We start from the raw sequence: 26,851 nt of genomic DNA, 5'->3' as shown, positions 1-26,851 counted from the left end.
GGTTCTCACACCTACACACGTAAAAGCTTATGGTGGAGCTTGGTTAGGATAATGGCACAAAATTTGATGCAATTGTAAGTGAGCTTCAATAATGTTGGAAAAGATTCACAAATTTGCAAATGCAACAAGTAGACCAAGCAAGAATGGGTACACGGAAACACACACGCAAATAGATAGATGGGATTGTGCAATCCAAAAGTGAGACAAAATGTGGAAACCACGGAAATGCTCTTGTTGCACAATACTAGAGACGCTAGCACAATTGCACAATAGGCGGATACGCAAACTTGTGCACAACCTACTAGGCAAAAATGCAATTATCTCTATCCCAAGTATGCTATATGTTTGGTGTCTCGGTGCAATGATCCAAGATGATCGGATATGACAATCTTAATGTTGTATGATGCTATGGTTGTTGCTTATAAGCTCTTTGCTTATCTTTCCTCTTTGCTTAAAAGCTTGGGTGGCTCTTTCACTTTTGAGCTCTTTTCTTATGCAAACTTCACGAACCAAGATAGTAATTGTGTATGCGATGACAACTTTGTGACACACAAGTTGATCTCAAGATATGCACCACTATTGTATGGTATGTATGCTATGGAGTATGATCACTAATGTGCACAAGTCACGTTGCCTGCAATACTCAATGGCTAGTCTCGATGGGTAAGCAACGCAAAAGATGGGTTATGATGGCTATCAATGCAATTGCAAGGTATGACAAAGATGTCGTCGAAGTTACCGTCCTTGGCGATGATGAGACCCTTGCGAAGTTGAGCCGTGGTGATGATGAAGTCGAACCGTACCTAGATAGCCGAAACACAAAAGGATACGGGAGTCACAACTCAAAATCTCAAGGACCAAAATGTGGCAAAATCGTCATAGGAGGTATCGGTGAAGAGGTTGGTGTATGTTGGTTTGGAAGGTGTGGTGTAATGTGGGGTTGTGGTGGTGGCCGAACTGTCAAACTTCAGTTGCGTCAGGGTTTTACGGACGTCCGGGCTTTTACGGTCGTCCGGTCGTCGTCGGACGTCCGACCTTTTCCGGTCGTCCGGAGCCTGGGCGAAAATCGGGCTTGGGTTGAACTGCGAGATTTCGGGGAAGAAGGAGATGGTGAGGTCGAAATCGAGTGATTTGGTGGATGGAAAAGGGTGGGGAGGGTGGGGAAAGCTAGCTCCACACGCAGCAACACAAATCCATGGACCAAATCCAACAAAATCTCAACTCACAAACAAATCACAGAAAAAATTTGGGCTATTTTTGGTGGGGATTTTCGGATTTAGGACGAAAACAACAAAATCAAGCTAGAAAACACGGGGTAGGGGCTCCAAAAACGTGATCAACGTGGCTCATGATACCAAGATGATGTAGGGCGGAACCCTATGGTGACGATCTTTCACGTTTGGAGTGGATCCTACGGGGAAACACGAAGAACACGCGGAAGCACAAAGGGGAAACACGGGGAAAACGAGAGAGAGAATCACTAAACCGACATAGAATCAATCACATGAGTGCTAGATCACCAACAACATAGAGTAACATATGATCCACAATCAACAAAGGTAAGGATACAAAGGAACCGTTCTTCTCCGTACGGAGGTCTTGATGGTCTTCCCTAGAAAGGGGTCTTGAATCCGCTTGGGGGATCTTCTCCGAAGAGGTCCTGAGCTCCGAGGAGAAGTAACCAAGTGGATGAGCAAGGCTCTCACACAAAATATGAGCTAAACCTATGCTGACCCTCACTAGGAGGTGGGGGCGTCCTATTTATAGTCTTAGTGCAAATGGAAGTCAAAGCGAAGGGATACAAGGGCTCCAGCCCGCAGGTACGGTCACTCAGGTGCCGGACGTCCGGAAGGCGTCGGACGTCCGGAGGCTCGGGACAGTCCGGTCGTCCGGTCGTGCTCGGACGTCCGTAGATTCAGCTCTGACGTGGGCGCGTCGGTCGTCCGGAGGGGGTCGGTCGTCCGGAGCTTCGTGACTGTCCGGACGTCCGGAGATTGTCGGTCGTCCGTAGATTCGGCTCGGTTGCATGTCGTCCGGTCGTCCGTAGATTTGGTTCGGGTGGCGAAGTACCGGACGTCCGGGGAGTTCGGTCGTCCGTGTCCTGGCGTTCGTCGGACGTCCGGACTCGGTCGGTCGTCCGACGCTTGTAGCTTCCATGGCAGCTCTTCTTCTTGTCCATCATGCTTGGGGTCCTCGCCGTCTTGGCTCTTGTATGTAGCTGGTCCGTGGCTCACCTCCAAGCACCTGATCACACACAAAGTTTCTGAATGAGGTAGTAGCCATGTCTCGTGAGTAGGAAGAGGAAGTTCGGAGAGGAGCGAGTTCACCTTAGCTTCAATAGCCTTAGCTCGGGCTCGTGTCATGGGTCCAAGTGGTCTTGAGGAAGATGTAGGCACGTCCATGGGGATGAGCGAGGGATGCTCCGCATCACACACTCACTTGGCGACGGTTCCAAATGCCGTCGCGGAAAGGGGTTAAAAACCGTTTGTATAGGACCGATGCGTACCAGTGACTAGTGGAATCACGGCATCTTGCATTGTGCGAGGGCGTCAGGAGAATACGGTGGCCCTAGTGGCTTCTTGGGGAGCATTGTGCATCCATACCGCTCCAACGGAGACGTACTTCCCCTCAAAGGGAAGGAACTTCGGTAACACATCCTTGTCTCCACCGGCTCCACTTGTGGTTATTTCTACCTTTACTTTGTGCAAGCTTTTGTTGTGTTGTATCCCTTACTTGCTTATGTTGCGTGTTGTGTTAGCATCATATAGGTTGTTCACCTAGTTGCATTTCTAGACAACATATTTGTTGCTAATCTTAATTTGTTTAAGGAAGCCTAAAATTTGGTAGTTGCCTATTCACCCCCCCCCCAGTCAACCATATCGATCCTTTTAACAGCTCCTCATCAAAACCTTCGTCAAGATCTTCCTCAAGGAATCCCGCCAAGTCCTCCTCCAACCGCAAGAATACCTCTCGCAAGGCCAAGGCATACACCGGCAAGCAGATGGACTCCGATGAAGAAGAGTCTTCTGACTCCGAAGAAATTGATGAATCTGGCGAGGATTCTGACATCGGCATGGCTGGAATAGCATGTGCCTCTACTCCTACGTCAAGCTTCTTCGAAAATCATTCAAGTGACGACGAATCTCCTACCTACTGCTTCATGCCCAAAGCTTCGAAAGAAAAGGTATCCTCCAAACATCGCAAGGTTCACTCCAGTGATCAATATTCTTTTGATGAGGATGACCATGCTAAACTGATCAAAATTGCTAACATTCAACAAAACTCTCTTGAGAAAATTGAGAAAACCCTCAAGAAATCTGAAGGGTTGTTGGTTGAGGAGATGGAGAAAAATCAATCGTTGGTCGAAGAGTATTCCGCTCTCAAGTCACGAATGGAAGAGCTAACAATTTGTCATGATTTTCTCTCGGTCGATCACGAGAGATTGACTTATGACCACCTGAAAAAGAAACAGGAACTCGAGTCGCTGAGAGAGGCTCATGATGATTTGATCAGAGAAACTTCTCTTCTCACCCAACAACTCAAAGAGAAACATGAAGTGTTTGTACCACCTTGCTTAAAATGTCTTGAACGCAGCAATGTTGAATCAAATGCTGAATCTTCTGTGAAAGCTAACCCCTCTGTCGTGGAGAATAGGGCAAAGAGAGTTTATCTTCCGTGTTAAGTCACAGCCCCTTGTCGCCATCGAGCATCAGTGGTTAGTGGTTACCTTTGTTTCTCTCTCGTTACTTTCGAACGTTTTCATTTATGTGGTTCATCTCGATGCATGCATTTAGTTTCCATTGGTAGCTAGTATTAGCTCGTTGTGCTCTGTTTTTATTCGCTCCGCTGCTGGGTTCCAATAGTTTTGACATTTCCAAAAGAAAATTTTAAACTCCCATACAGCTTCTAAAGGATTTCAGAATTGGACTCATGAATACTTGTGATGATCTAGCTTTTTCACTGCTCCTTCGCTCCGCTTAGTAGTTGATGAACAGAGTTGAAAATAGAGGCCCACGGCTTAAAATTATTCCTTGTAGAACTGAACAGATAAAAGGACAATTTATAGCATGGCAAGATTTTTTAGCATCGAATTTTTATCAAATTCAGTGGTCCGCCTTGTGACTATATATGTGAACAAAAAAGTAGGTGTCGTGCCTACTTATTATTTTACAATCTACTTAATCTTTTACCATCTACACTGAGAGCGGCAAGTCTTGCATTTCTTTATCATTCTGCATCTGCAGGTTGAGAACACGAATGCGCACTATAGAAACGAGGGAGAAGTAAGCACTACAACACCTACCTCCAGTATTATTCCCGTCACCGACCAGCCATATGAGAAAATGCTACACTGCACATCTAAAAGAATAGGTGACCATAGCTCGCTCTATTCTTTTAGATGTGCACTGTACATTGGGTACGCAAAGAACGTGTGCAGAACAAGCCAACGATACCATCTCCATACGCAAAGAAAAAGAAACACACACGTACCCAATGATTCCACATCAAAATGGACAAACATTGCAGCCTTCAGACATACAAACCTACTGTAAGTAGATCTCCCCAACAAATGAACTCCAACGCACACGTACAATATCCTTCCTTTTTCATACAAAGCATAGCAAAGGAAACAAAAACCACAGCTACAATCAATCTGACAAAACTGTCACTCGGTCCGCGCTAGTAATAACTCTTTGGCCACAAGAAGACCAATACAAAGTATTCCTACATCTTCACTTCATGTTAGACTGTTCATAGCACTTCACAACGGCAGGCTTACAAGGTAACAGCACTTCTCAATAGCCAACACCTAATATATCAATTACTCCCTCTGTAAACTAATATAAGAGCATTTAGAACACTAAAATAGTGATCTAAACACTCTTATATTAGTTTACAGAGGGAGTACATGGCAACAGCACTTCATGCCATCTTCACTTCATGTTAGATGGCCATGTTAGAACACAACCAGGCTTTGGTAACAGCAGTCGGGCTCCCAGCCACCCGCAGGTCAACCCCTCTGGAGGTCAATTACGTTATTCCCCAGCCTGCAAATAATTAATGTATCAGCCAGCTCCTAATATTACGTAAATAAAATCAGTATAAACTACCAAGTTCATAGTAACTCACATCTCAACCACTTGGTCAATAAAAGACTGTATCAGTGCAGGACATTGATTCTCTGAGTCTTTCAAAGTCACAAGAATGGTTAACAGGAATCGAGGTATAAAGTTCCTTTTCTCCATCAACGAAAAAGCTGCATCAAGCTTCTCTAAAGAGGTCCACTGCATTAACGAAAACTAGTTTGTATCATGATCAGGTGTCATAAAAATATATACAAGGGAAACTGCATGCATAAAAAGAGGAAAGAGATTAAGCATGAATCTTACCTTATGATGCTTGAAAAAGTTATTTGAGAACTTCAGAAAACTGACCCCATCGTCCACATACGGAACCCAAACTGTCCCATCTTGATTGTTCCGAGAATGATAAAAGTATGTATACTTCATTGCTGCAACATTCTTCACGGTATTCGCCCAAGCAAATTGATCAAGTATATTTAGTAAGGCAGTCCTCACATCTGGATGAAGTCGTTCAACCAGCTGAACCAAAATTTCACTGATTGACACCCTCACGTAATGAGAAAGCAATGAAACATGATTTGTCACAAATGCTATCACAGCCTCACTTTGACAGTCCACAGCAGGACCATATCTTAGGAAGTCGACCAGTTGGTAGAAATGCATTGGATATACCTTGCCTTGGAACGAATCATCCAATATTTTACCAATTGCCTCATAGTCCAATTTAGCCGAATGTTGAGTAAGCGTTTCAGGGGCAGAATCAATACGGACATTCCCATATCGGTCAAATAAGATATTCTTGGAAGTGATCTTGCCTCCATAGGAAGTACCACTATAATGCTTGCGGCACAGTTGGATAAGCACATTTCTGGAACGAAATTGCATAGGTGCTGCCAAGTACTTCACCAGAATTGGACCTTGCTGGGCCGAGCCGTCCCGGCGCAAGAGAACTAGGTCTTCAGGTGGCAATGACACCATCGTGTAATGTTTCTGAGATCTGATAATGTCATCCCATGTTTTGTCCCCAGCACTATAAAGTATTGCAAAAAAAATAGAACTAGTTAAGCCATGATAGAAGCCAAGTACAAGTATGCAGTACAAATGAACATGCCTATCGTAAAATAAACAGTACTGTCCATGTCGGCCTGACAAAAATGAAGTAAAAGCATACTGAGGTTAAACAGAGACCTAATCAGCCAGTTTTACTAGATATAGATGGCAAACAAATAAATTGACTAGTTGACAAACAAAACTCAGAGAAGTGTTATCGAATATTCCGCAAGCAAATTGACAGGCTGACCCATGAAAGCTATAGAGGAAAGTATATAGCTCAGCAAGTCTAGTCAATGCATGTTCTAACATCACCATCTAGAATACGAAGCTTGGATTACACAGATTCAAAAGTCAAGATAAGCTCAACTTTCAGGAAGGTTGGTGGATATTTCCATGTGCGTCTATAAGAAACTTAACAATTTAGTGATGCCAATGTTCTATGGATACAAATAAACTCACAGACAAGAAAACTGCAGAAACATGGTACAATTGACTACAGGTATGCACTCAACATAAGCCATGAAGGAATTTGCAGGGAACAACCCCATATCATCTAATATTTATACAGAAGAAGGTCATTTTCCTTGGTAACCATTGTATAAGCTGAACAGTAAACGATAGTGTCCAGCCTGACACAGCAGAATCGAAAGCATGCTGAAGTTAAAATCCACATGAGCCATACATAGATTAATGGTTGGGCATAATCTATCAACTTGAATTGTTAGAATTAAAGGGGAAAAATAGATATGATCGACACATACTGCATCACCCACTTCAATTATTCATGAAGCCTAAGTTTCAGAATTAAGCAACAGTATTTGTGAAACTTCAATTTTAGTATCCATCATACCAGGAATTGAAAAAAATAACAATGTGGAACCTATCCACCAATGGAATGTAATGCACACTTGCAAGAAAAAATAACATCTTAAAGACAAAAAGCGGCTGTGAGGAATAGTAAGTTAAAGAAGCTGTTAATAAACCTCTACCAATAAAAATAATTTCTGAAATTTAGTCTAGCGCAATTTATTACATACCAGCCACCTCTGAGTCTTGCGTTAATTATGATTTTTGAATCCTTGTTTATTTGATAATAGGATAGAAGTTGCTCGGGATCCAACACTTTTCCACAATAAATTGACTAAAAATCCTTGGATTTTACACCCACTTTATCACATGCCGCCTTCATTAACATATTCACATTTGAAGTGTACAGATTTTCCTGATGAGAAATTGTTGTGCCACAGAGATGTAGAAACACCTGAGAAACTCCCTGCAAATAATTGTTTGCTAGAATATTAGATAAATTGGAAGTTACAATTAAGGCAGAGAGAAAGCTATACAAATATAAGGCATAATAAGCAGATAACATAATTATGTTCAGTTTAAATCTAGACTTGACATTCATTTAAAACTAATGTAATATCCACCGAAAAACAATCTATGGTTATTTTCTTCAATATGATGATACCTACAATCATCAATACCCATAACAAATTCAGACAGCTAGAATTCACTAGATTTAACGGTTATGCTTGTTGGAGACATAAAGGTAGCAAGCTTCTCAACAAATCAAATTAGTAAAAACCTTGGAGCCATAGTAGTTGCATGCACAAATGGCAACCATAGAATGGATGGATATGACCCTGATAATCTATATAGAGCAGAAGGTTTGGTGACAAGATCGCATTGTTCCAGATCAAGTTGAACCCACTGCCCACATTTACAACAAACATTCGATTCAACATCCAGCATCCAAAATACTACCGTGAAGCATTGCAACGCAAAATTACCTCAGTATAATAGTCGCTGTCTACCTTCTGCACTAGGCCCTTTGAGTTGTTGGAGGAATTCTTAAAACCCTGACATAACATAAGCAATTGATGAAACCATGTAACAACTCATTGAAATAAACAGACAAACATACAATTGAATAAGTATGAAGAATCATAACCCACCCAATGTCATTTAAGGTATTGTTTCTAGAAATTTCACCTTTATAATCACATATTTATTGAAAATTAATTGAAAGGTGCTGCTAGTCTACCACACATGGACAGATAATAACACAGCATTTTCCAACATATAGCAACAGCAAGTTCCTATAAAATTTTATCTTTCAGCAATGATCAGGAAATTGTAACATATGCACGGGTCCGAAGAAAATCAGAATTAGCGACAAGCTAGACTATATCTTGAAGTAGGACTAAATGGGTCCAAACAAAATCAGAAATAGGACAAACTAAGCTATGCTGTAGCTTGAATGCAAAGCGCTATTTTAGAATCTTGCCTTTAACTCTTCAAATCGAAGAGAATAATTACTTGATTCCTCTCCATCAGAAACTAGCATCATATCATCACTCATGGAGCCAGCCCTGAGATAAAAATTCATCTACAAGCAATTTTACAAAATATTATCAGCCAGAATGTAAAAGCATAGCAGAAGAGCTGCTGCTTGATTCTCCAGCCCTCAAGTAATAGTTCATCTACAATATATGATCATCCAAAATGTAAAAAAAAAACAGTACATTGATGCAAGCTCTGAGATAATTAGTGTGTCAAAGTACCTTCGAGATATAATTGCATTTTCCATTACTAGACCCAGGGTAGCCTCCCTTATCACTACAGAAAAAATCTGGAAAATCACTAAATGCCTGCAATGAACAGAAAGTATTAGTGCAAAACAATGGGTATGTTCCATCTAAAAAGGGAACACTCTTTGAGCAAGCCAAGAATATCTGATCAGCATGATTTCATAATTATCAATGTATTATGCGTCACATACCTCATAGTCCTGTGGTTTTAAGCTGTTATCCCTCGCTCTTTGAGCCAACTGCTTCACCTCCTCACCGATTGTAGGAAGTCCTGTCTTGTCTGCATCCTGCAACACAAGTAATGAGTTAGAAAAAAGAAAGACACAAAACGTAGATGGTTATACATTCTTTGGGCAGTAAATGTATACCCAGCCAACTTTATTCTCTTTGGCAAACCTTCCACATGAGCGACTTAAAAGACAACAATATACGTATAAGAACCGGTGATTACCTTTCTAACAAGGTCTTTAGATATCTTCTTTCCACCAGATGCTTCCTGCAGTGGGTTCAGTTCCCCTCGCAACCTGTATCACAACAAAATGAAGAACTCTTCTTTATACAAAAGTTCGGTACTTAAATGGTCAATTGCATGATTTGCAACATCAGGCCTGAAACATACTTGATAAGTTTGTCGACGGGTGTGTCAACTGTCAAGTAGTAATGTGGGATGGTTTGTTTAGAGGCTAAGAGACGGTCTGCAGTAACCTGAAATGAACAGGACTTAGACCACTACAAGGCAGATAGGATCAACCAAAAAAATCCCATCGGCAATCTTCACAGTTGAAACATACCTTTCTTATCTGCGCATTTGGAATATAAGTGCAATCTAATCCTGAAGCTGCAAAAGACTCGCTCTTGCCACCCTTGGCTACAGAAGCTTTGTTAAGAAAAAAGAGTCATTAGATGCAGGCTGGGTTCCATTTGATTCACATGATATATAAGGAAAGCATAAGCAAAATGCATGGCATAATGAGCTTAGAGGCAGGCTCAAGCTTAGTGCAGAACTTTTACTTGGATCTCACAAGAATGCTGGTAAAAATGATTATTACAGAATTCGCGCACACATTTTGAAGTAGAGAACTAACATGAAAAGAAAAGGAAACAATAAGGAATGGCACATAAAAAAGCATGGAGTTATTTTTTTATGAGACCGGGATAGAGGTCTGATTAGGATAAACAATCAAGAATGGCACATAAAAAAGCATGGAGTTATTTTTTTATGAGACTGGGATAGAGGTCTGATTAGGACAAACAATCAAGAATCGCACACATTGAAATAAGGTTGAACTAAGGTTAGTTCAAAACTATGACACTTATTTTGCATCGGAGGGAGTAATTCACAAGAGCTTTAGAAAATCACATTTAACAAGAACACACGACTACACAGCAAGTCAACAACAAACAGAAGGGATTTACAACCAAATCTAGCTAGGAAGAGAGTTCAGTTTGTATAATAATTAATGCTTTCAGAATTGCGACACAAGAACAAAAATGAGGGTGGATATGTAGGACCCAGAATTTAAGATACAATAACTTTTGAACAAACCAATCACGATGTTAGATACGGCACAACAGAGAACTACCCTGAAGTTTTACATGGAAATAGATGTGGACAAAAATCCTGATATTTTGTAAAGCTTAGATATGAATGGAAGGAACCATTCTTGCATAGGAGTAGTTAACAAGAAAAAAAGATCAATCTCTGTTATAATATTCTTAATTCCTGGTTATAGAATAAATCTTTGATTCAAGGGCATAATTAAACATCCAAGAGAAGGTGCAGGGGTACCTGCACAACTTGAGAAAGAGCTTGCTGAAGCTACCCGCCCACTGAAAAAGGACAAAAAAAATGAAAAACACCTTCAAAATGGTTTTCTTATACATACAGGAAAGAGTACAGCCACCGTGCATTTCTGGTAAAAGAACTACTTTAAATGGACAACGAGAACTCTAATCAGAAACTTAGTTAGCTATTGTGGTATAGAAAGATATATGACTGAAAAGTGGTGAGGAATGGTTCAAGGAGATTTTGCAAGACGCGGTTGGTATTAATCAAAATATTTCGAGTCAAGTTCAACCTCTTTTGAAGGTGATTATCCTTTGAAGCATTGGCACACAGAAATATAAAGGCAGCAACGGTATAATAAGAAAAGGACAGTATACCATGGCAATGAACTATTGATGCCAGGAACAGCACTTGGGACACGGTTGATGAGTGTTCTGCTACAGGTGGAGTTTCCGTTTACTCCTCCTAGGGACACCTGAAAAATAAAACAAGAAATTAGAACCACATCATATGGAAATATGAGCATAAACTTCATTGCAAGGGGACTTTAATTGCTAGCCTTGGCAAGGGGACTTACATTGTTATCCTTGGCAGGTACTTTCTCCTCCACTTTTGGCTCTGCAGGTTCTTGTGCAGCCTTTGATTCTGAAGGAGCTGCAGGCGCATCTGCAGCCGATGGTTACAACCAAAAAACATCCATATCAACACTGACATTAAGATTTAAGATCAAGTGCATAGCCAGGAAGAGGCCTAGTTAAAACTCAATTTGTATAATGACCAATGCTGAAGATTTACTCAAGCGGTCTGTATTCAAGTTTAAACGAGCAGAAGTAGTGATTACATGAAAGAACCTTTCATCAATCTCAGGAATGCAATCAGAGAGAAAATAGCATACCCAAGTAATCTTCAATGTCTGCCTTGAGAATACCACCGTCAGGACCGGTGCCTTTTACACTTGACAGTTGGACCTCCTGTTTGACAAAACACAGACATATGTCTTAATTGACTGCGCACTGCATGCCTAGAGCAACTATCTAGATAGACTAGCTCAACTAAGGACTTGCATAGTTATCCTCTGCGAAATTTCTGGAAAGGGAACACTTACATTGTTAGGCTTGGGAGGTTCTCGCGTAGCCTTTGATACATGTGCAGCCGACGGTTTGTAACCTTTGCACTTATCGATGTCACCTTCTTCTTCCAGAATCCAACAAATTACCTAATGGAATAGGCCACGCAGTACAATGTTAGCAAAACATGCAAGCACTAGTACTACAACATGAAACAATAGGTAGAAGGTTATACGTTCTTTGGACAGTAGATGTATACCTGACCAACTTTAATCACGTTGGCACAATCAGCATGAACAATTTTAGCAAGATAGCCGTCTTCCATCCATTCTATCTCAGATCTGGCTTGCCCCTGATTAAATGTATGTAGTGCATACAGATGTAATTTAGCTTCTGCTGCAGCAGAGCAATACTGTAGGGCGACCCGCAAAACACAAGAATGTAGGCAGCACAAGCGAGAGAGAGAGAAGGAGACGAGAGACCTTGGGCGCGGGATCGCTTGTTGGCGCGAGCTTGGAAGCCTGCGGCCTTGAGGTGCAGCCGTCGATGTACACGCCCCTGTCACCGCGACCCCCTCCGCCTCCTCTCCCTCCACTAGCCACCGGGGCGCAGGACGCCGCGGGGCCGATCTGCGAGCACGTCCGCACGGCCTCCTCGGCGCCGGCTGCGGAGGTGCACTCGCCGAACTGTAGAGGGCGTCGGCGAGCGGGGTGGCGGCAGAGCCCGAGCCTCTGGACGACGTCCTGGACGCCATCGGCGGGCGCGCCCTTGCCGCTCGTCTCCTCCACCACGACCTGCTTGCCGCGGGGAGCTGGGTTGGGGTAGCAGCCGCGGGGAGCGGGGTTGGGGTAGCAGCCGCGGGGAGCTGGGTTGGGGTAGCAGCCGCGCCTCGCCGCGGCCTCCTCCGCGACGCCGTCGGCCTCGCACTCGCCCGCCGCGGCGGGCCTGTCGCGCATGGACGGGCGCGCGCGGTGGTCGGAGAGGGTGACGCCCTCCCCCGCCGCCGGGTCGCCGCCGGGACCGTCGGACGGCGCCATGCTCGACCCTCGTCGTCCGCCGCTAAAACCCTAGGCCAGGGGAGAGGGAGGGGACGGAAGAAATCGAGACGACCAAGCCACCAAGGCCGCGTCTGTCGCTGCGCATTCCTCTCCTCGCTGTGCGTGTTTGGGGGTGTGGGGTGGCGCCGCGGCGCTGGGTGTGCTGCGGCTGGGGGCTAGGCTAGGTGCGCGCGGTGCATGGACCCAATAGAGGAAGGCAGCGTACGATAACTCCGGATGGGCCGTGGACACGCCACTCGGGTCAGCTGCGTGGACCCGGTGCGCGGCGCGGGGTGCGCTCCTGCCCGTCCGATCGCATTGGAGGCGCAGGATTCTTTGCGCCGCCGGCGCGTGGACGCGGCCTAGGGTCTTCCCGCGCGGGGCGAAGCGTGGAGCCCACATATCGAGCCATACGCCTACATGCGGCCAGCGTACCCGCCAATCAGAGCCCGGCACCTCGGGTGGGCCAGGGCTAGGCCTAGACACCATGGGTAGACGGGCACGTACATGTAGGGCTTTCTTGTTCCCTCACCTGCTCCAAACCACAAATTCTACCATTCCTTGCTCCTTCTTGTTCCGTGCTGCTTCGGTGGTACGAGTTCATTTCAAAATTCAAATCACGGCAGCAGCCCAAGCACAATGGTTCACCATGGATCATATGCATCTTTTCACCAAAACTTTTATTTTACATATTTTTATTTATTTGGTACTAAAAAATACTTTTGGATCTTACTACTTCTTGGCCCATATTTTTTCAAATGTGCGTTTTTTGTTACTTCTCTAGCCATTCTTTCAAACTCTATATATGCTCCCTCGAGGAGAAAATTCAGACGTCTGTGTGCGCCACGAGTAGGTCACCGGACGACAACCACGTCGTCTCCTAGGGCCAAGGCGGTGTGGAGATACCCTACTCCTCCTAAGACACACATCTTTGGGGTGGCGACTCGCGGTAGATTCTCTACCCTCTACGGGAACAAAATGTAAGAGAAAACTTGAAACTCTGGCATATGTGCTCTTTGTGGTGTCTAACATGAGGATACCTCTCATGTCGTCTCCAGGTGTCCAATGCTCGGAGCTATGTGGGAAGAAGCGAGGGAGCATGGCGCTACCCGGACTTCAAAGCATTCAAAACACAGGCCCCGGATGGCTTCTCCACCTACTGGATCAGTGTATCGAGACAAAACGACTAATCTCCCTCATGAAGTTTTTGCACATGTGGCATTGCAGGAACGAAGTCACCCACCATAAGGCGGTGCCGCTAATGGAGAGCTCAAGGAGACTTTTGAATAGCTACATTGAGTCCCTCATGTGTATCAAGCAAAACCCGCATTACGACTTTGGTGAACCAAGATGGTGGTCACCATCAGCAATAAGTCAGCGCAGGTGCGACCCGACCCATGGTGCATACGACACGAAAGGAGGGAGAGGAACATTGGGACAAGTGGGACTTGCTACCACGGTGGCGTGCCATGTAGGCAGAGTCAGCAAACCACTTGACGGTGAGTGATGAAAATCAGCCCAAGTGTTCCCGACACTTTTTTCAAGTCGATGCATGACTATGTATCCACCGTGCAAGTTCATGCTTCATAGGTGCAGTTACTCTTTTCAGCCTTCCTTCCACTTCTCACCGAGGTACGTACGCGGTCATCCCAGTCAAAAGTGGGAACGGGTCCTAGTGTAGACGGAAGGTGGTACGCCTGTTTACCGGAGCGGTACAACTCTTGCGTGTCTCAAACCGGCAAACCAAGTCAGCCCCTCCCCTCTCTCTCTCTCCTCTCTCTCTACACACATTTTCCTCGAATCTCGGCCTGCTTTTCCTATCCCCAACTCCCATCATCGGCAGAGCATGCAGGAGCCACATCCCATCATGATCGCCAGAACCGGCAACCACGCGACGTACGATACGCACGCAGCCAATGCAAGCAGCACCGCACCGCGGCGGCCGATGAACGTCGCCGTACGTACGTAGGCGAGACACCGGCCGGCTCCAGTAGCGCGCAGCGGGGGCGTCGATCGCCCTGAGCGCCTCGTCGGCGCTCGGCGTTGGCGGGGCCGGAAGGAGGAAGCCCGGCGTGTCCGTCCGTGCGTGCTCGTGGACGCGACGGCAAGGGAGGGAGGGAGCGGCGTGCGTGCGTGCGTGCGTGCATGCATGCAAGGACGGACCGGGCGGCGGCCGAGGCGCAGCACAGGAGCTCGCAGGCTTTGGTGGTACGCAGTCTGCGTACCAGTCTGCCGGCCCCGTCGCGACCTGACAAGCCCCGTGAGGGAGGGAGCCAGCAACGCGTGCCCGGGCTTCCCGGAGCACCGGCTGAACGCTTTGCATGTTGCAACAAGGTGTGCCCTGCCCGGCTCTTTCCTGCGTGCCTCTTCTTCTTCTTTTTTTTGAAGCCTCCACACACCCACATGGATGATGGAAAGGCTACACACTCAACAATAATGCCTTCCCTCCAGAAAAACAAACAAACAACAATGCCCTCCAATGAAAGATGACGACTTGCTTAATGCAAGTTTTAAGAAAGGAGGCATCCTCTACTTGGAAAAGCACCGTGGCATATTCGCAAAAAAAAAAAAAACATTGCGCCATGCGAAAGCTGAAATTTTGTTTCGGTACCCACACACTCCTCTAAGAAAGTTTAGAAATTCTGATGCAGTCTAAAGGTGAAGATTATAAGTTACCCCTTCAACAAAAAGTATATATCGTTCCGATCTCTTATCCCGGTCCATTGGGAGAACAAGGATCAACTAGAAGGGATTGTTGGTGCTATAATCCGTGATCATAACGGAAAGTTTATATCGCCAACCAATGAGAAGATGAGCTTTTGTTTCGATGCTTTCACCGCAAAGGCGACAACGGTTAGATTTTGGCTAAACTTGGCTAGAATAGTCGGATGTAACAAGGTAGAGCTGGAATCTGATAACGCCAAGGTGGTTTCGGCCTTGCAAGAGGGAAGATTGAGTTCAGTGACGGGACCTATCTTTGATGATAGCTACTACTCCCTCCGTCCGAAAGAACTTGTCCCAAGCTTGTTCCTCAAATGGATGTATCTAGCACTAACTTGATGCTAGATACATCCATTTGCGGGACAAGCTTTTTCAAACGGAGGGAGTACATGACCCAGGACTTTAAGCATGTTTTGTTCACTCGTTGTAACACGGGGAGCAATCAAGTTGCCCATGAAATAGCAAAGTTAGATGGATTTTCTACCCCTGGTACCTGGATGGAGTCACCTCTAGTTGAGGTGGTCTCGTTTATTGTATCTGATACGCTGTTTCTCACAAATAATTAAATAAAATATCGTTTTTTTGAAAAAGAATTAGAATTAGTTGATTGTGAATGTCCGAGAGTACCCTTTGAAATAACTTCAAGATTCGTGTAAACTTTTAAGGTGGTGTACCGAAGCAAAACGAGTGAAATGCAAGGAACCACCACATTTGCGCCATCACTAGAAGAAAACGATGTTTTTAAGGGATTTTGTAGAAACAATCGTGCGCAGACGCTAATCGCTCGTTTTGGCTCCGTTAATCCCCCTGAACTGACAGACCGGGCCCGCTTGCAGATGCGGACGTGGCAAAAACATATCAATTGCATACAGATCTAAGTTTCTTTTGCAGAAAGACTCCTCAAAAGAAAAAGCAAAAAAAGTGATCAGGTCCCTCCCTCCAAGTACAGCCCCAAGCGCCTTCATCTTCCCCTCCTCCAGTGGTGGAGGCCGGCTGCCATACAGGCATACACGACCCCGCAAAGACACGTCCTCGTCACTCTTGGTCACGTTCGGCTTGGCAGCGTGCCTGGCCGGCTCCGTCATGGGGGCCGTCATGGGGGAAGGAGCCCCGCGGTATTTTAATCAATAAGGAGGGTGTGCACTGGTCATTGGTCAAAGATGATGTATGCAAAGCGGTGAAGGATTTTCTCAACGGAGCGGCCACACCGGAGAGTTTTAATGACACTGTTATTGTTATGATTTCGAAAGTTAACTCACCGGAGTTAATGTCCCAATTCAGACTGATCAGTTTATGTAACGTGTTATATAAAATAGCCACAAAGGTGTTGACAAATAGGCTGAAAGGTTTACTCCCTTTGTTGATTTCAGAAGAACAAAGTGCCTTTGTCCCGGGGAGGTTGATCACGGATAACGTTTTTGTGGCATATGAGTGCGTGCACGCCATTCGCAACAGGAAGAGGAAGAAGCCATTGTGTGCGGTTAAACTTGACATGATGAAGGCATATGATAGGGTCGAATGGATTTTCCTCGAGCAGGTTCTGAACAGAGTGAGTTTTGATGCTCAGTGGATTGCGATAATTATGCGATGTGTGACATCGGCGAGGTTCTCAGTGAAACTTAATGGTGGCTTATCTAGGGGGTTTTTGCCCTCTCGTGGTTTGCGACAAGGTGACCCGTTATCTCCCTACTTGTTTCTGTTTTGTGTGGAGGGGTTCTCGGCACTTCTAAAGAGAGCACAAGAGGAGAAGAGAATCAAAGGTGTGTCATTTGGGAGCACTGGCCCCAGTGTGACACATTTACTGTTTGCCGATGATAGCATTGTCTTTCTTGAAGGATCCCTGGATAATATGATGGTGTTGAAGGATATTTTGAGGCAGTATGAGGAGGCCTCGGGGCAACGCATTAACCTACAGAGATCAGCTATCTTCTTTGGAAAGGGCACTCGCGATGACATGAAAGGACAATTGCAGAACACACTCGGGATACATGATGAAGCCTTTGGTGAGCGATACTTGGGTCTGCCTACACTGGTAGGAAGATCAAAGGATGGCACTTTTAAATATGTCACGGAGTGTTCAAAGGGCAAGGTTAATGGTTTAAAGGGCCAGGGGCTCTCCAAGGCCGCGCGGGAAGTGCTGGTTAAGTCCATTCTTCAGGCCACACCAACTTACACCATGAGTTGTTTCCACCTCACAAAGAAAATGTGCCGGAACCTGATTTCAATCTCGTCAAAATTCTGGTGGGGGGCGACAAATGGTGATAGGAAGGTGCACTGGATCTCATGGGAGAAGATGTGTGAGGCAAAGAGGGATGGTGGGCTTGGCTTTCGGGATCCGGAAGCTTTCAACCAGGCCCTCTTGGCAAAACAGGCTTGGAGAATTTTACAATATCTGATGTCGTTGTGTGCACGAGTTCTAAAGGCAAGGTACTTCCCGGAGACCACGATCATGTCAGCAACATGCCCCTCGGGTGGATCCTTCACTTTTCGGAGTATTCTACATGGCCGTGATCTTTTGAGAGAAGGACTTGTATGGAGGATCGATGATGGCTCCATTATCAACATCCACCACGACAACTGGATCCCGAGGAGTGGGAGCATGAGGCCTCTGGGAGCTGTTTATTTGCAGGGTGTGACAAAGGTGGCAGATCTGATGGTTACGGCGGGAGATGCGTGGAACACGGCTAGACTTGATGAGATGTTTTCCCCGGACGATGCGCAAGATATAAAACAGATAGCTATTGGGGGCCCAGAGACGCAGGATGTTTTGGCGTGGAACTTTACCAAGAATGGCAACTTCACGGTGCGGTCAGCCTATCACTTGAGGATGACTTTGAACTGACTGAATACCGGACGGCCGGAATCAGCAAGTTCAGTAAACAAGCATAAGGGGTATTTGGGTCTTTGGGAGACCAATGCCCAGGGCAAGGCGAAAATCCACATGTGGAGGGTGATTAGAAATGGCTTGGCCGTGGGAGCGGAGTTGCTACGGAGGAAGATCAAGGCGGGAGTGTTTTGTGCTGTATGCGGACGTGAGGAAACTATTTTGCATCGTTTCTGGACTTGCCAACACTCGGTCCAGTTCTGGCACCAGCTCAGCTCAGAAAAGGGAGTAACGGTGGCTGCCCCACCGAGTTTCACATGCTCTCAGAGCGAGTTGGCTAATTGGTTGCTTGGGTGGTTTGCTGAGGCCCGCGAGGACGAGCGACAAGCAATGATCCAGGCGGTCTACGCCTTATGGCTGGCACGCAATGAAACGGAGGAAGGCAAGAGGATCGAGGAACCACATACAATAATAGAGAGAGTGTGTCATTTTATGCAGGAATCGAGGGATGTTCATAGCAAGCCGGAGCCGGGGCCAAAAGTCCAAACCATGCAACGTTGGTCACCGCCGAATGAGGGTTGGATCAAAGCCAACACAAATGGAGCAACGTCGAAGTTCGGAGGTAAGAGCGGAGGAGGGGTGGTACTGCGGGATCATCACGGCGCCTTTCTGGCAGGAGCAAGCCACTTCTTCCCTCATGTCGTAGAGGTCGAGGCGGCGGAGATCAATGCATGCAAGCGAGCTCTACTCTTGGCGGCGGAGATGAACGTGCAAAGGATACAACTAGAACTGGACAACCAGGCTCTAGTACACATGATCAACGCTTCAGAGAGGAACTTGGCGGCGATTGGCCCCTGGGTGGAGGAGATCAAGACTTTGCTTCGATCGTTCGATGATTTCAGTGTTTTATGGGTGAGGCGTTCTGCAAATGTTGCCGCACATAAGTTAGCAAAGATAGGTGTAGGTGATGAAATTTGTAAGGTTTGACTGGGATCACCACCGGACTGTATTTTGGAGGTGATCGCTAGCGAGATTCCAGACTCTTTTTTCTTTGAATAAAAGCGGCGGCATTAACCCTAAAAAAAAAGAAGAGGGGTGTGCGTGAGGCACTGAATGCTAGAGAAGCACACTTGTTTAACAATGACCACGCATGCATGCATGTGGTTCCATTATTATTTATGTTTGCCATGCCATGACACACGATGCATGTTCTCGAACGGACCTTTGCTACGAGTCCCTGCATATAAAATATTCAAGCGACCGGGAAGGTTTGTGCCCATGCATGGAAGAAGAGACGAAGCTCACAAGTCAACCGACTACAAAAGAGCCTCAACACTCCATCCATCCATCCAAACACTGTTGGACGAGCCGAGCCCCACATGGATGAGACGACCTCGGTCTTGCCATGCATCATCCCCGAGCCGAGACAAGACAAGACATGCCACCTCACCTAGTAATACTAATATATACTCCTACTAGTAGACGCAGCAGTCAACCGCCTATCCCATCCCATCCCGATCGACCTGTCTCGTCCCCCACTCCCCCCTCGCTCGCCTCGCACCTCGCACCTCGCTAGCTGCTGCCGGTACCGTGGCTTGCGACCCGGCCGGCCGGCCATACCGCTGCGCTGACTGCTGCCGTGCTGCGGCCTGCGGGTGGTGGTGCGCGCGACGCCGGCGCGGGCTTTTTTTTTTCATCTTGCCTGTGGATGCTGGTAGGTAGACACACGGGACGAGACGAGACGCGACTCGATCCCCGCGCTCCACAAAGCCTCGGACCTATCGCGGCCGGCCCCTGCGCCCAGTCCATACGCCTCCCCTCTCTGCGACTGGGCCACGCCCCACCCCTCTAGGCCTGGCGCTGACGTCGTGCCTGCATGCTGGTCTTGAGTGCTCCTCACCCACGCCTTGCCTTGTCACCTCCGCAGGCTAGGCTAGCTACAGACAGTCACCCACCCATCGCCGGCCGGAGAAAGCCTATCCACCTACCCTACCCTACCCTACCCCGGCGTCTCGTCTCGATACCGTTGCTGCCTCGTCTCTCTCTCTCTCGTGCGTGAGCTGAGGTTGCACGCCTCAGCTTCGATCGCTCACCTTTTTTCTTTTGAACAACGATCGCTCACCTAGCCAACCCCATCCCACCACACACCCACGAACAGCGCCGCACCGTGTCAGCCCGCCCGTCGCGGTGACATTTCCCCTCTCCTCTGCTCTGCTCGTTGGGCACGCCGGCCGGGCAACCGGTTCGTCGTCTCCTTCCACGACCTCTTCTGGACCGAGGCGTACTACTAGGCGATCTGTTGCGGACGTCCATCTGTAGGTAGGGAAACCAAACAACCCCCATATTGCCATACTTTGCCACATCTCATTTTAGGCAAATTTGACCAAATTAGATGGGTGTTTGGTTCTAGCCGCATCTAAGGTAAGATTTTTTTATGAGCAGTGAACCCCACATGTCATAGACACAAAAAATGTGGCAAGATTCCCTTAGGCAAATCAAAGTGTGACTAACAATTTGAGCAACTCAAGGTAGGCAAGTGTGGCAAAAATGATGTGAAAACATACGGCAAACATGCATAGTCACAATCCAAACAGTCCCTTCATCATCTCCGTCCGCGCCCGACGTGCGGTTATCAGCTCCGGCCCGTCCTCCTACTCCGCCTGCCCTGCCCAACCACTGTCGGCTCACCGGACCTCCCGTGCTCCCTCAAAACCGATTATATAGGGGTAAAAATTTGGTTTTAAGGGGTTAAACATACCTAGCGATCCCTGATCATTTTGTTTACTCCTCGCATCGGCCACCGCCTATATTTACTCGACCGAGGCATGTTCATTGGAAAAAAAAATTCTCCTTCTCCCTGGCTCACACCGTACCCACTTCAGTTCCACCCAAATCCCCTCGCCCGCACCGCAGCTACTCCTAAAACCACGCTGACACTTCCATTTGGTTTGCACAATGAGGAGTACATGGCCGGGCTCTGCCGGATGCATCCGGAGCGTCGGCGGCTCAAGCTGTACAAGAAAGGGGGCTACCGACAAGGACGAGGTCAGACCGTCCGATGGGGAGGACGTACCAGAAGTCATCGATCTTTCGTCCATCGACTCTCACCCTGACCACCACGGTGTGAATTGGAAGATATCATTGCCTAAAAAGACTACAACTAGTTTATTTTTAGCTTTTTCGTTCGAGTCAACTATTCAAATCTGTGTTATGCAATGTTGTTTTATATTCTTGTTATGCAATGTAGTTTGAACCGAATTGTGCTATCTTTGTTTATATTCATGTTGCGCAAAGTTGTTTGAATCAAATTGGGCTAGCGATGTTTAATTTGTGTGATTTTTTAGGGAGTTAAATTCAAGAGTCCAACACCATCCACAACAATTGGGCCATACCTCCGGTCACCGGCCTAGCAACCTGTGGTGCACCATGGCCCTATTCATTCTACGGAAATTTTGGGTCTTCCGCAATGATCTGCATGCTTCAAATGTAACGATTCAAAACATTATTCGAGAAATATTCCGGTGGACCTTTAGATGTAATGCTTTGGCTTGTAACAACTTGCCTTTTACTAGGCACTTTGAGTAATGATTCAGGTGGCGGCCCTCTCCCCTCGGTGACGGTTAAAAGAGCACACATGAAAAGTTAGCATTAGCTATGGCACAACTCAGAAAAGCAGTTCTCTATTTGGTATCTCCCCTATCCTCAACTATCATACGCCGCAGAATTAAGAGACATTTTGATGTGTCCACAAGATTTGGAGCCATCTTGCCTCGACGCTGGCCCAACTTCTTGTCCCGCTGACGCGAGGGGCCTCCCAGCCAGCAAAAAGTTTGCAGCAGCCATTTCCGTTGGCCGTGGGGCCCGCTCGTCAGCAATCCCCAATCTCCTGCTGCCTGCCCAAACCACGACCACGGCGGCTCCAGGCCACCGGCGCCCAGCAGGTAGCATCCCCGTCGCGCCTCGCGCGGAGCCACGGTGGTCGCCGGCTTCAAGTGAGGGGATGGAGGGAGGAGAGGCGCCTGGCTAGGTCAAATGCGACCGAGCACCCCAGCTAGGGGCTGGCCGACGGCGACGTGCGCCGCCGCGATGCCCTGCGAGCTCTTCGGAATCTTCGGTAATTTGAATCTAATTCTAAACCCGCCCGTCTCCCGAAATCACGCTAAATTTACCGATTTCGCGCGAGGCGCCTCGCGGACAGACAGACCTCTTTTTACTGATTGCAACTGTAATCCGGTTCCGGTCTGATCCAAGTCTTTAATTGCGGCATCCACCACACAACAGCACGACACACCTTAGAGCTTCAGCCTTCCTGCATATAGCATTCTCGGTTTGATGGGATGATGCCATGGAGTTACCTATGGCAAAATGCTAGCTAGAAGTTTTTTCTGAATTGTTTGCTAGTCACAAGTTCAGAACCATGCCAAGATGATCATGCTATGCTTGTTAGTTTATTTAATTTCTGTTTCATTAGTAACCCACTTTGCTGAGACTAGCCAGAGGTAGTACTGAGTAGTAGGTAATTCGACTTCAATGATGTTCTTGCTTATCTAAGACGCGCAGGAGGGGTTGGTAGGTCTGATTAAACATGCAAGTTTGCTGTACGCCAGGTCGTTAATTGGGGTCTGTAATACATTTAGTTGAATGGTGGTATGTATGAACACATCCGTTTGTCATGTATCAGGAAGAAAAGAGATTGGCACTCCTTGTCGCTTCCTCCCTGACAAGGCACTACCTTGATGTGTATCCTGTGCACGACTTGTAACAAATTTAGGGAATGATTAATGAGGGGGTATCCTTGATTCCCATGCAATTAGAGTGAGGTCTCCTTTTGGTCTAACACTAGCATCTGTTACAAGTCCCCCAAATGTCACACTTCACCATTCCTTCTTGATTGAGACATCAACACTATAAGGTGCCATGCTAAGTGGATGTAAAGCAATGCCCGTTATGTCCACTGTATGGCCTTTGCCACAACACGTTGCCGCGGCGATCGCCCGAACGTGTGCGCAGAGGTACAAGCTGCTGTGGGGAGCAGCCACACCAAGGAAGAAGAAGATTCATGGTAGAAGAAGCAAGCAGGCGATGTAGAAAGTTTGTTCAGTTCAGTTCAATGATTTTCCTTGGCAGCTGCTGCATCGATCTTCTCGTCACCAAGCCGAACCACGAGCGTCATATGGCCTACGTGTCATGCACTCACATCCACCCAGAAGCACAACAAATTCTGACATGTTAGCAACAGCAATTTTTGAGCTCTCCAAAGCACCATGCGGCTTGAGGCGTATGGCCTTGTCGTCTTTCTCCGTTGTTGTTAGAGAACACTTGAGGGGAATGGCTAAATACAAACTGCTGCTAGATGAGTTCTTGCTGCTAACCTCGTCGAAGCCTGCAGTGTCTTTGAGGGGTCTGTACCTCGAGGTAACAAGCAGACGGTGTCCTCTGAGCATCTTGAGCTGCATCATCATCCCGGAGTTGCTCATGTATTGACTGTCCGCCTCCTTGACCACCTTCTCCACCTCTTCACCACCTTCTCCTCTGATTGTGCCAACTCTTATCAGGATTCAGGAGATGCTGCAACCTCTTCACCACCTTCTCCTCTGATTGTGCATGGCTGGAGGAGTGGTACTTGCTCATCAGGTAGGAGACGAATAGGCTCACAAGTTCACTTGCAACTGCAGTTATGGTAACCTCCATGGCCGGATTGATGAGGCAAGCTGCTGGTAGGTCTGTGGACAAATTTAACTAGGCTGGCCTCTGCCAGTTCTTGAAGAGACTATTGTTAAAATTGAAAATGCTCCAGGGATGACTAACCATTGACTGCGAAGAGTGAGTGGGTGGGTCAGTGGGAGGCACAGATTTTTTTTTTAAATGCCCAAACACATGACAAGAACAAGCCAAGTTTCCATGTATAGCATACAAAAAGTTGGCCGACCAGTATTTGTAATATTCACGGTAGGTCCAAATTGATCATTGTCCCGCTGCAAAATGTATATTTAATCATCTTTGCATTTGTCTTTCTTTGGACTCCATGCGTTTTACATACGAGGGGATGACATCCCATATATGTGCAGTCTACTATTGCAATGTTTGACCATGGAAATTGTTTGGGTTTTTCCAGATGAACTTCAGTAGAGAGAAGCAGCAGACAGCTCATTGACAAAGAAATGACATGCACACTTTTATCTTGGTCAGTGTTGAGAATCACAATTCTATACTTTTATCTTTCAGAGCACATTTATAGTTTGTTTCTACATTTGTTCCTTTGGTTTTGTCAGAACCCAATCAATCTGTCCGTGGCATATTTTCTTACTAGTTCAGTCTTTAATCGGAAGTTGTCGCACTGTTTGCATTCTTAGAGTCCAGGCTTGACCTGATGTTGATCTCCAGAATGGCAATACAAATGTAAATGCAAGTAGTGTGACCCAACTTGGTTTTGTTTCGTATTAAAAGACCAAAAATAGTCTTCCTACAAGAAATTGTTTGGTAGCCCCTGTATATCTGCTCCGTATACTGAGTATGGTCAGAACAAGTACCAAAGCATGAGACACTCTGAAATTTACGGAAACCTTTCATTATTGTGGCCACTCTTTGGGCTGGTTTTGCAGGAGAGTGCAAGGGATATCGATCCATTAAGACCACAGACTTCCCTTTGTAGTAAAGATAAGAGAAACGCTAAGATAACTGTACCGAACATAGTAGTAATAGTATTCATCTCTGGAGAAGCAGGTCATGTGCAACTTGTCAAGCACTTGGTAATTTTGTAACTATATAATCCAAACGTACTCCCACCATGCATGTACATGCTGCTAAATGCATGTTTGCCGTAGTGATACGGTGGATCTGAGATGAGGATACAAGGAATTAGGCTAGCTCTAGAGTGAGGAAGTAAAGATCAGCAAAAAGAAGAAAAAGTTAATTCTTGTTGCGTTTCATTCACCCAAGCTGGGGCTATAATACTTCCGCAGCGGTCACATTAGGCACTTGGCAGTTAGTTCACCTAAGATTAGCAGCTGCATCATCATCCCAGAGTTGGTAATGTATCAAGCGTGTGCCTCCTCGACGATGGTGCCAACTCTGATCAGGAGATGCTGCAACCTCTCCACCACCTTCTCCTTTGATCATGCATGGCTGGAGGAGTGGTAATTGTTCATCAGGAAGGAGATGAACCGACTTACAAATTCACCTGCAACTGCAGATATGGCAACCTTCATGGCCAGGATTCATGGCATAAGCTGCTTGTTGATCTCTGGTCAAATTTAACTAAGCTGGCCTCTGCCAAGTCTTGAAGTATTCGTGCATTTAAACAAACAATCCCTGAATGAGTTGGTGGGTGAAAGACATGGAGTAGTTTAAAGGCCCAAAGATGTTACCGGGACCTGTCAACTTTCCAAGCAGCTTGAAAAAGAATTAACCAACCCAGTATTTGTAATGTCCACGATAGGTCCAAATCAGTTATTGTCCCATTGCAAAATGTATATTTAATCGTCTTTGCAATTTTCTTTGGTTGGACTTTTACATTTTACGTACGAGGGAATGGCATCCCATATACGTGCAGTCTACCATTGCAAGGTTTGACCATGGACATTGTCTGGGTTTTTAACAGATAACTTGAGTGGAGAGAAGCAGCGAACAGCTCATTGACAAAATATGGGCCCCTTTATCTTGGTCAGTGAGAATCACAACTCTATACCCTAGTAATTTTTCTGAGCACATGTGACTAGCTTGTTTCCACATTTGCTCCTTTTGTTTTGTCAGAACCTATCAATCTCTGTGTGGCTTATCTTGTACTAGTTCAGTTTTTAATCTGAATTGTCGCACTGTGTGCTTTCTTAGATTCCAGGCTTTACCTGACATTGATCTCCACAATGGTAAAAATGGGAAAGCAAATACTATGATCCAACTTGGTTTTGTTATTAAAAAAACTAAAGGCAGTCTTCCTACAAGAAATAGTTTGTACCCCCTGTATATTTGCTCCATGTGCTGAGCACGGTCAGAACAGTTAGTAAAGCATGAGGCAGTCTAAAGTTTATGAAAAAAATGCTTCATCATTGAGGCCCAAAATCGAACAGGAAGGCCTCAAGGAGGACCGAGCGGCCCAAAATGAATTCTCTGCCAAAGATTAGCTGGGGCTATATACTTCTGCAGCAGTCATATTAGGCACTTGGCAGTTAGTTCAGCTAAGACTAGCGGCTTAAACTGGGCTTAAACAGCAACTTAGAGACAACAAGGAAATGGTAAATGACAAGTAGAATCATGTCGTTGGATACACTTGATCACTCCTGAACCATCGGTGAACCTTGAGTGAAGGCGGCAAAGCAAACGATGCTTTTCTCCTGTTTTGGCCAGTTTCAAATTTAAAGTATGTTCTGAATGTTCAGAAGTTCCAGAATCCTTAAACTACACAACACTTGAACAAATATTCTTTTCTTATTTCAGTTAATTTTTCTCACCTTCCTATATGGATCAGGATTCATTCAATGGTGCGAGATGATGTTGTTTGTTATCTAGAAAGTGCAGGAGGGGTTGGTGGATTGGATAGAACAAAATTTTATTTATAATTGAGATCTCCAACTCATTTAGTTGAATGGTACTCCCTCCGATCCAAAACCACGACACTTGTTTTTGATCGGAGGGAGTATATAATCACTCCATAAAATGGTTCCTCCATGGCCACTTGAACACATCTGT

The 26,851-nt window shown here is 46.1% G+C and overlaps 1 protein-coding gene and 1 long non-coding RNA gene across 2 annotated transcripts; one reads left to right on the top strand and one right to left on the bottom strand.

Annotated features, from left to right (window-relative positions):
* Nucleotides 1-4,472: 4,472 nt before the first annotated feature.
* LOC123043125 (dihydrolipoyllysine-residue acetyltransferase component 3 of pyruvate dehydrogenase complex, mitochondrial) lies at nt 4,473-12,692 on the bottom strand. The gene is made up of 18 exons (XM_044465476.1): nt 12,067-12,692; nt 11,844-11,936; nt 11,623-11,733; nt 11,413-11,488; nt 11,095-11,183; nt 10,895-10,992; nt 10,521-10,561; nt 9,523-9,608; nt 9,351-9,436; nt 9,183-9,255; nt 8,923-9,018; nt 8,705-8,791; nt 8,428-8,529; nt 7,931-7,999; nt 7,175-7,410; nt 5,391-6,114; nt 5,131-5,285; nt 4,473-5,048 (listed from the first exon to the last, which is right to left on the bottom strand). Exons 1-15 carry the CDS (start codon nt 12,619-12,621, stop codon nt 7,279-7,281), a joined length of 1,794 nt encoding a protein of 597 aa, XP_044321411.1. The 5' UTR covers nt 12,622-12,692; the 3' UTR covers nt 4,473-5,048; nt 5,131-5,285; nt 5,391-6,114; nt 7,175-7,278.
* Nucleotides 12,693-22,151: 9,459 nt separating this feature from the next.
* Nucleotides 22,152-26,460, top strand: LOC123039962 (uncharacterized). Its single transcript, XR_006418022.1, has 3 exons — nt 22,152-22,280; nt 24,282-24,350; nt 25,767-26,460. It is a non-coding gene; the product is annotated as an uncharacterized lncRNA (long non-coding RNA).
* Nucleotides 26,461-26,851: the final 391 nt, after the last annotated feature.

This window comes from Triticum aestivum, chromosome 2B (genome assembly GCF_018294505.1).
Source record: "Triticum aestivum cultivar Chinese Spring chromosome 2B, IWGSC CS RefSeq v2.1, whole genome shotgun sequence".
NCBI classification, from domain to species: Eukaryota; Viridiplantae; Streptophyta; class Magnoliopsida; order Poales; family Poaceae; genus Triticum; species Triticum aestivum.
This window is presented reverse-complemented; position numbering and strand designations above follow the sequence as displayed.

Bases quoted from the DNA above. Each gene is read 5' to 3' on its own strand.
- LOC123043125 (XM_044465476.1), bottom strand. From the start codon at position 12,621: ATGGCGCCGTCCGACGGTCCCGGCGGCGACCCGGCGGCGGGGGAGGGC. The intron at 9,256-9,350 runs GTATGTTTCAGG...GTTGTGATACAG, and splicing joins CCCGTCGACAAACTTATCAA to GTTGCGAGGGGAACTGAACC. The intron at 9,019-9,182 runs GTAATCACCGGT...CTTGTGTTGCAG, and splicing joins CTAAAGACCTTGTTAGAAAG to GATGCAGACAAGACAGGACT.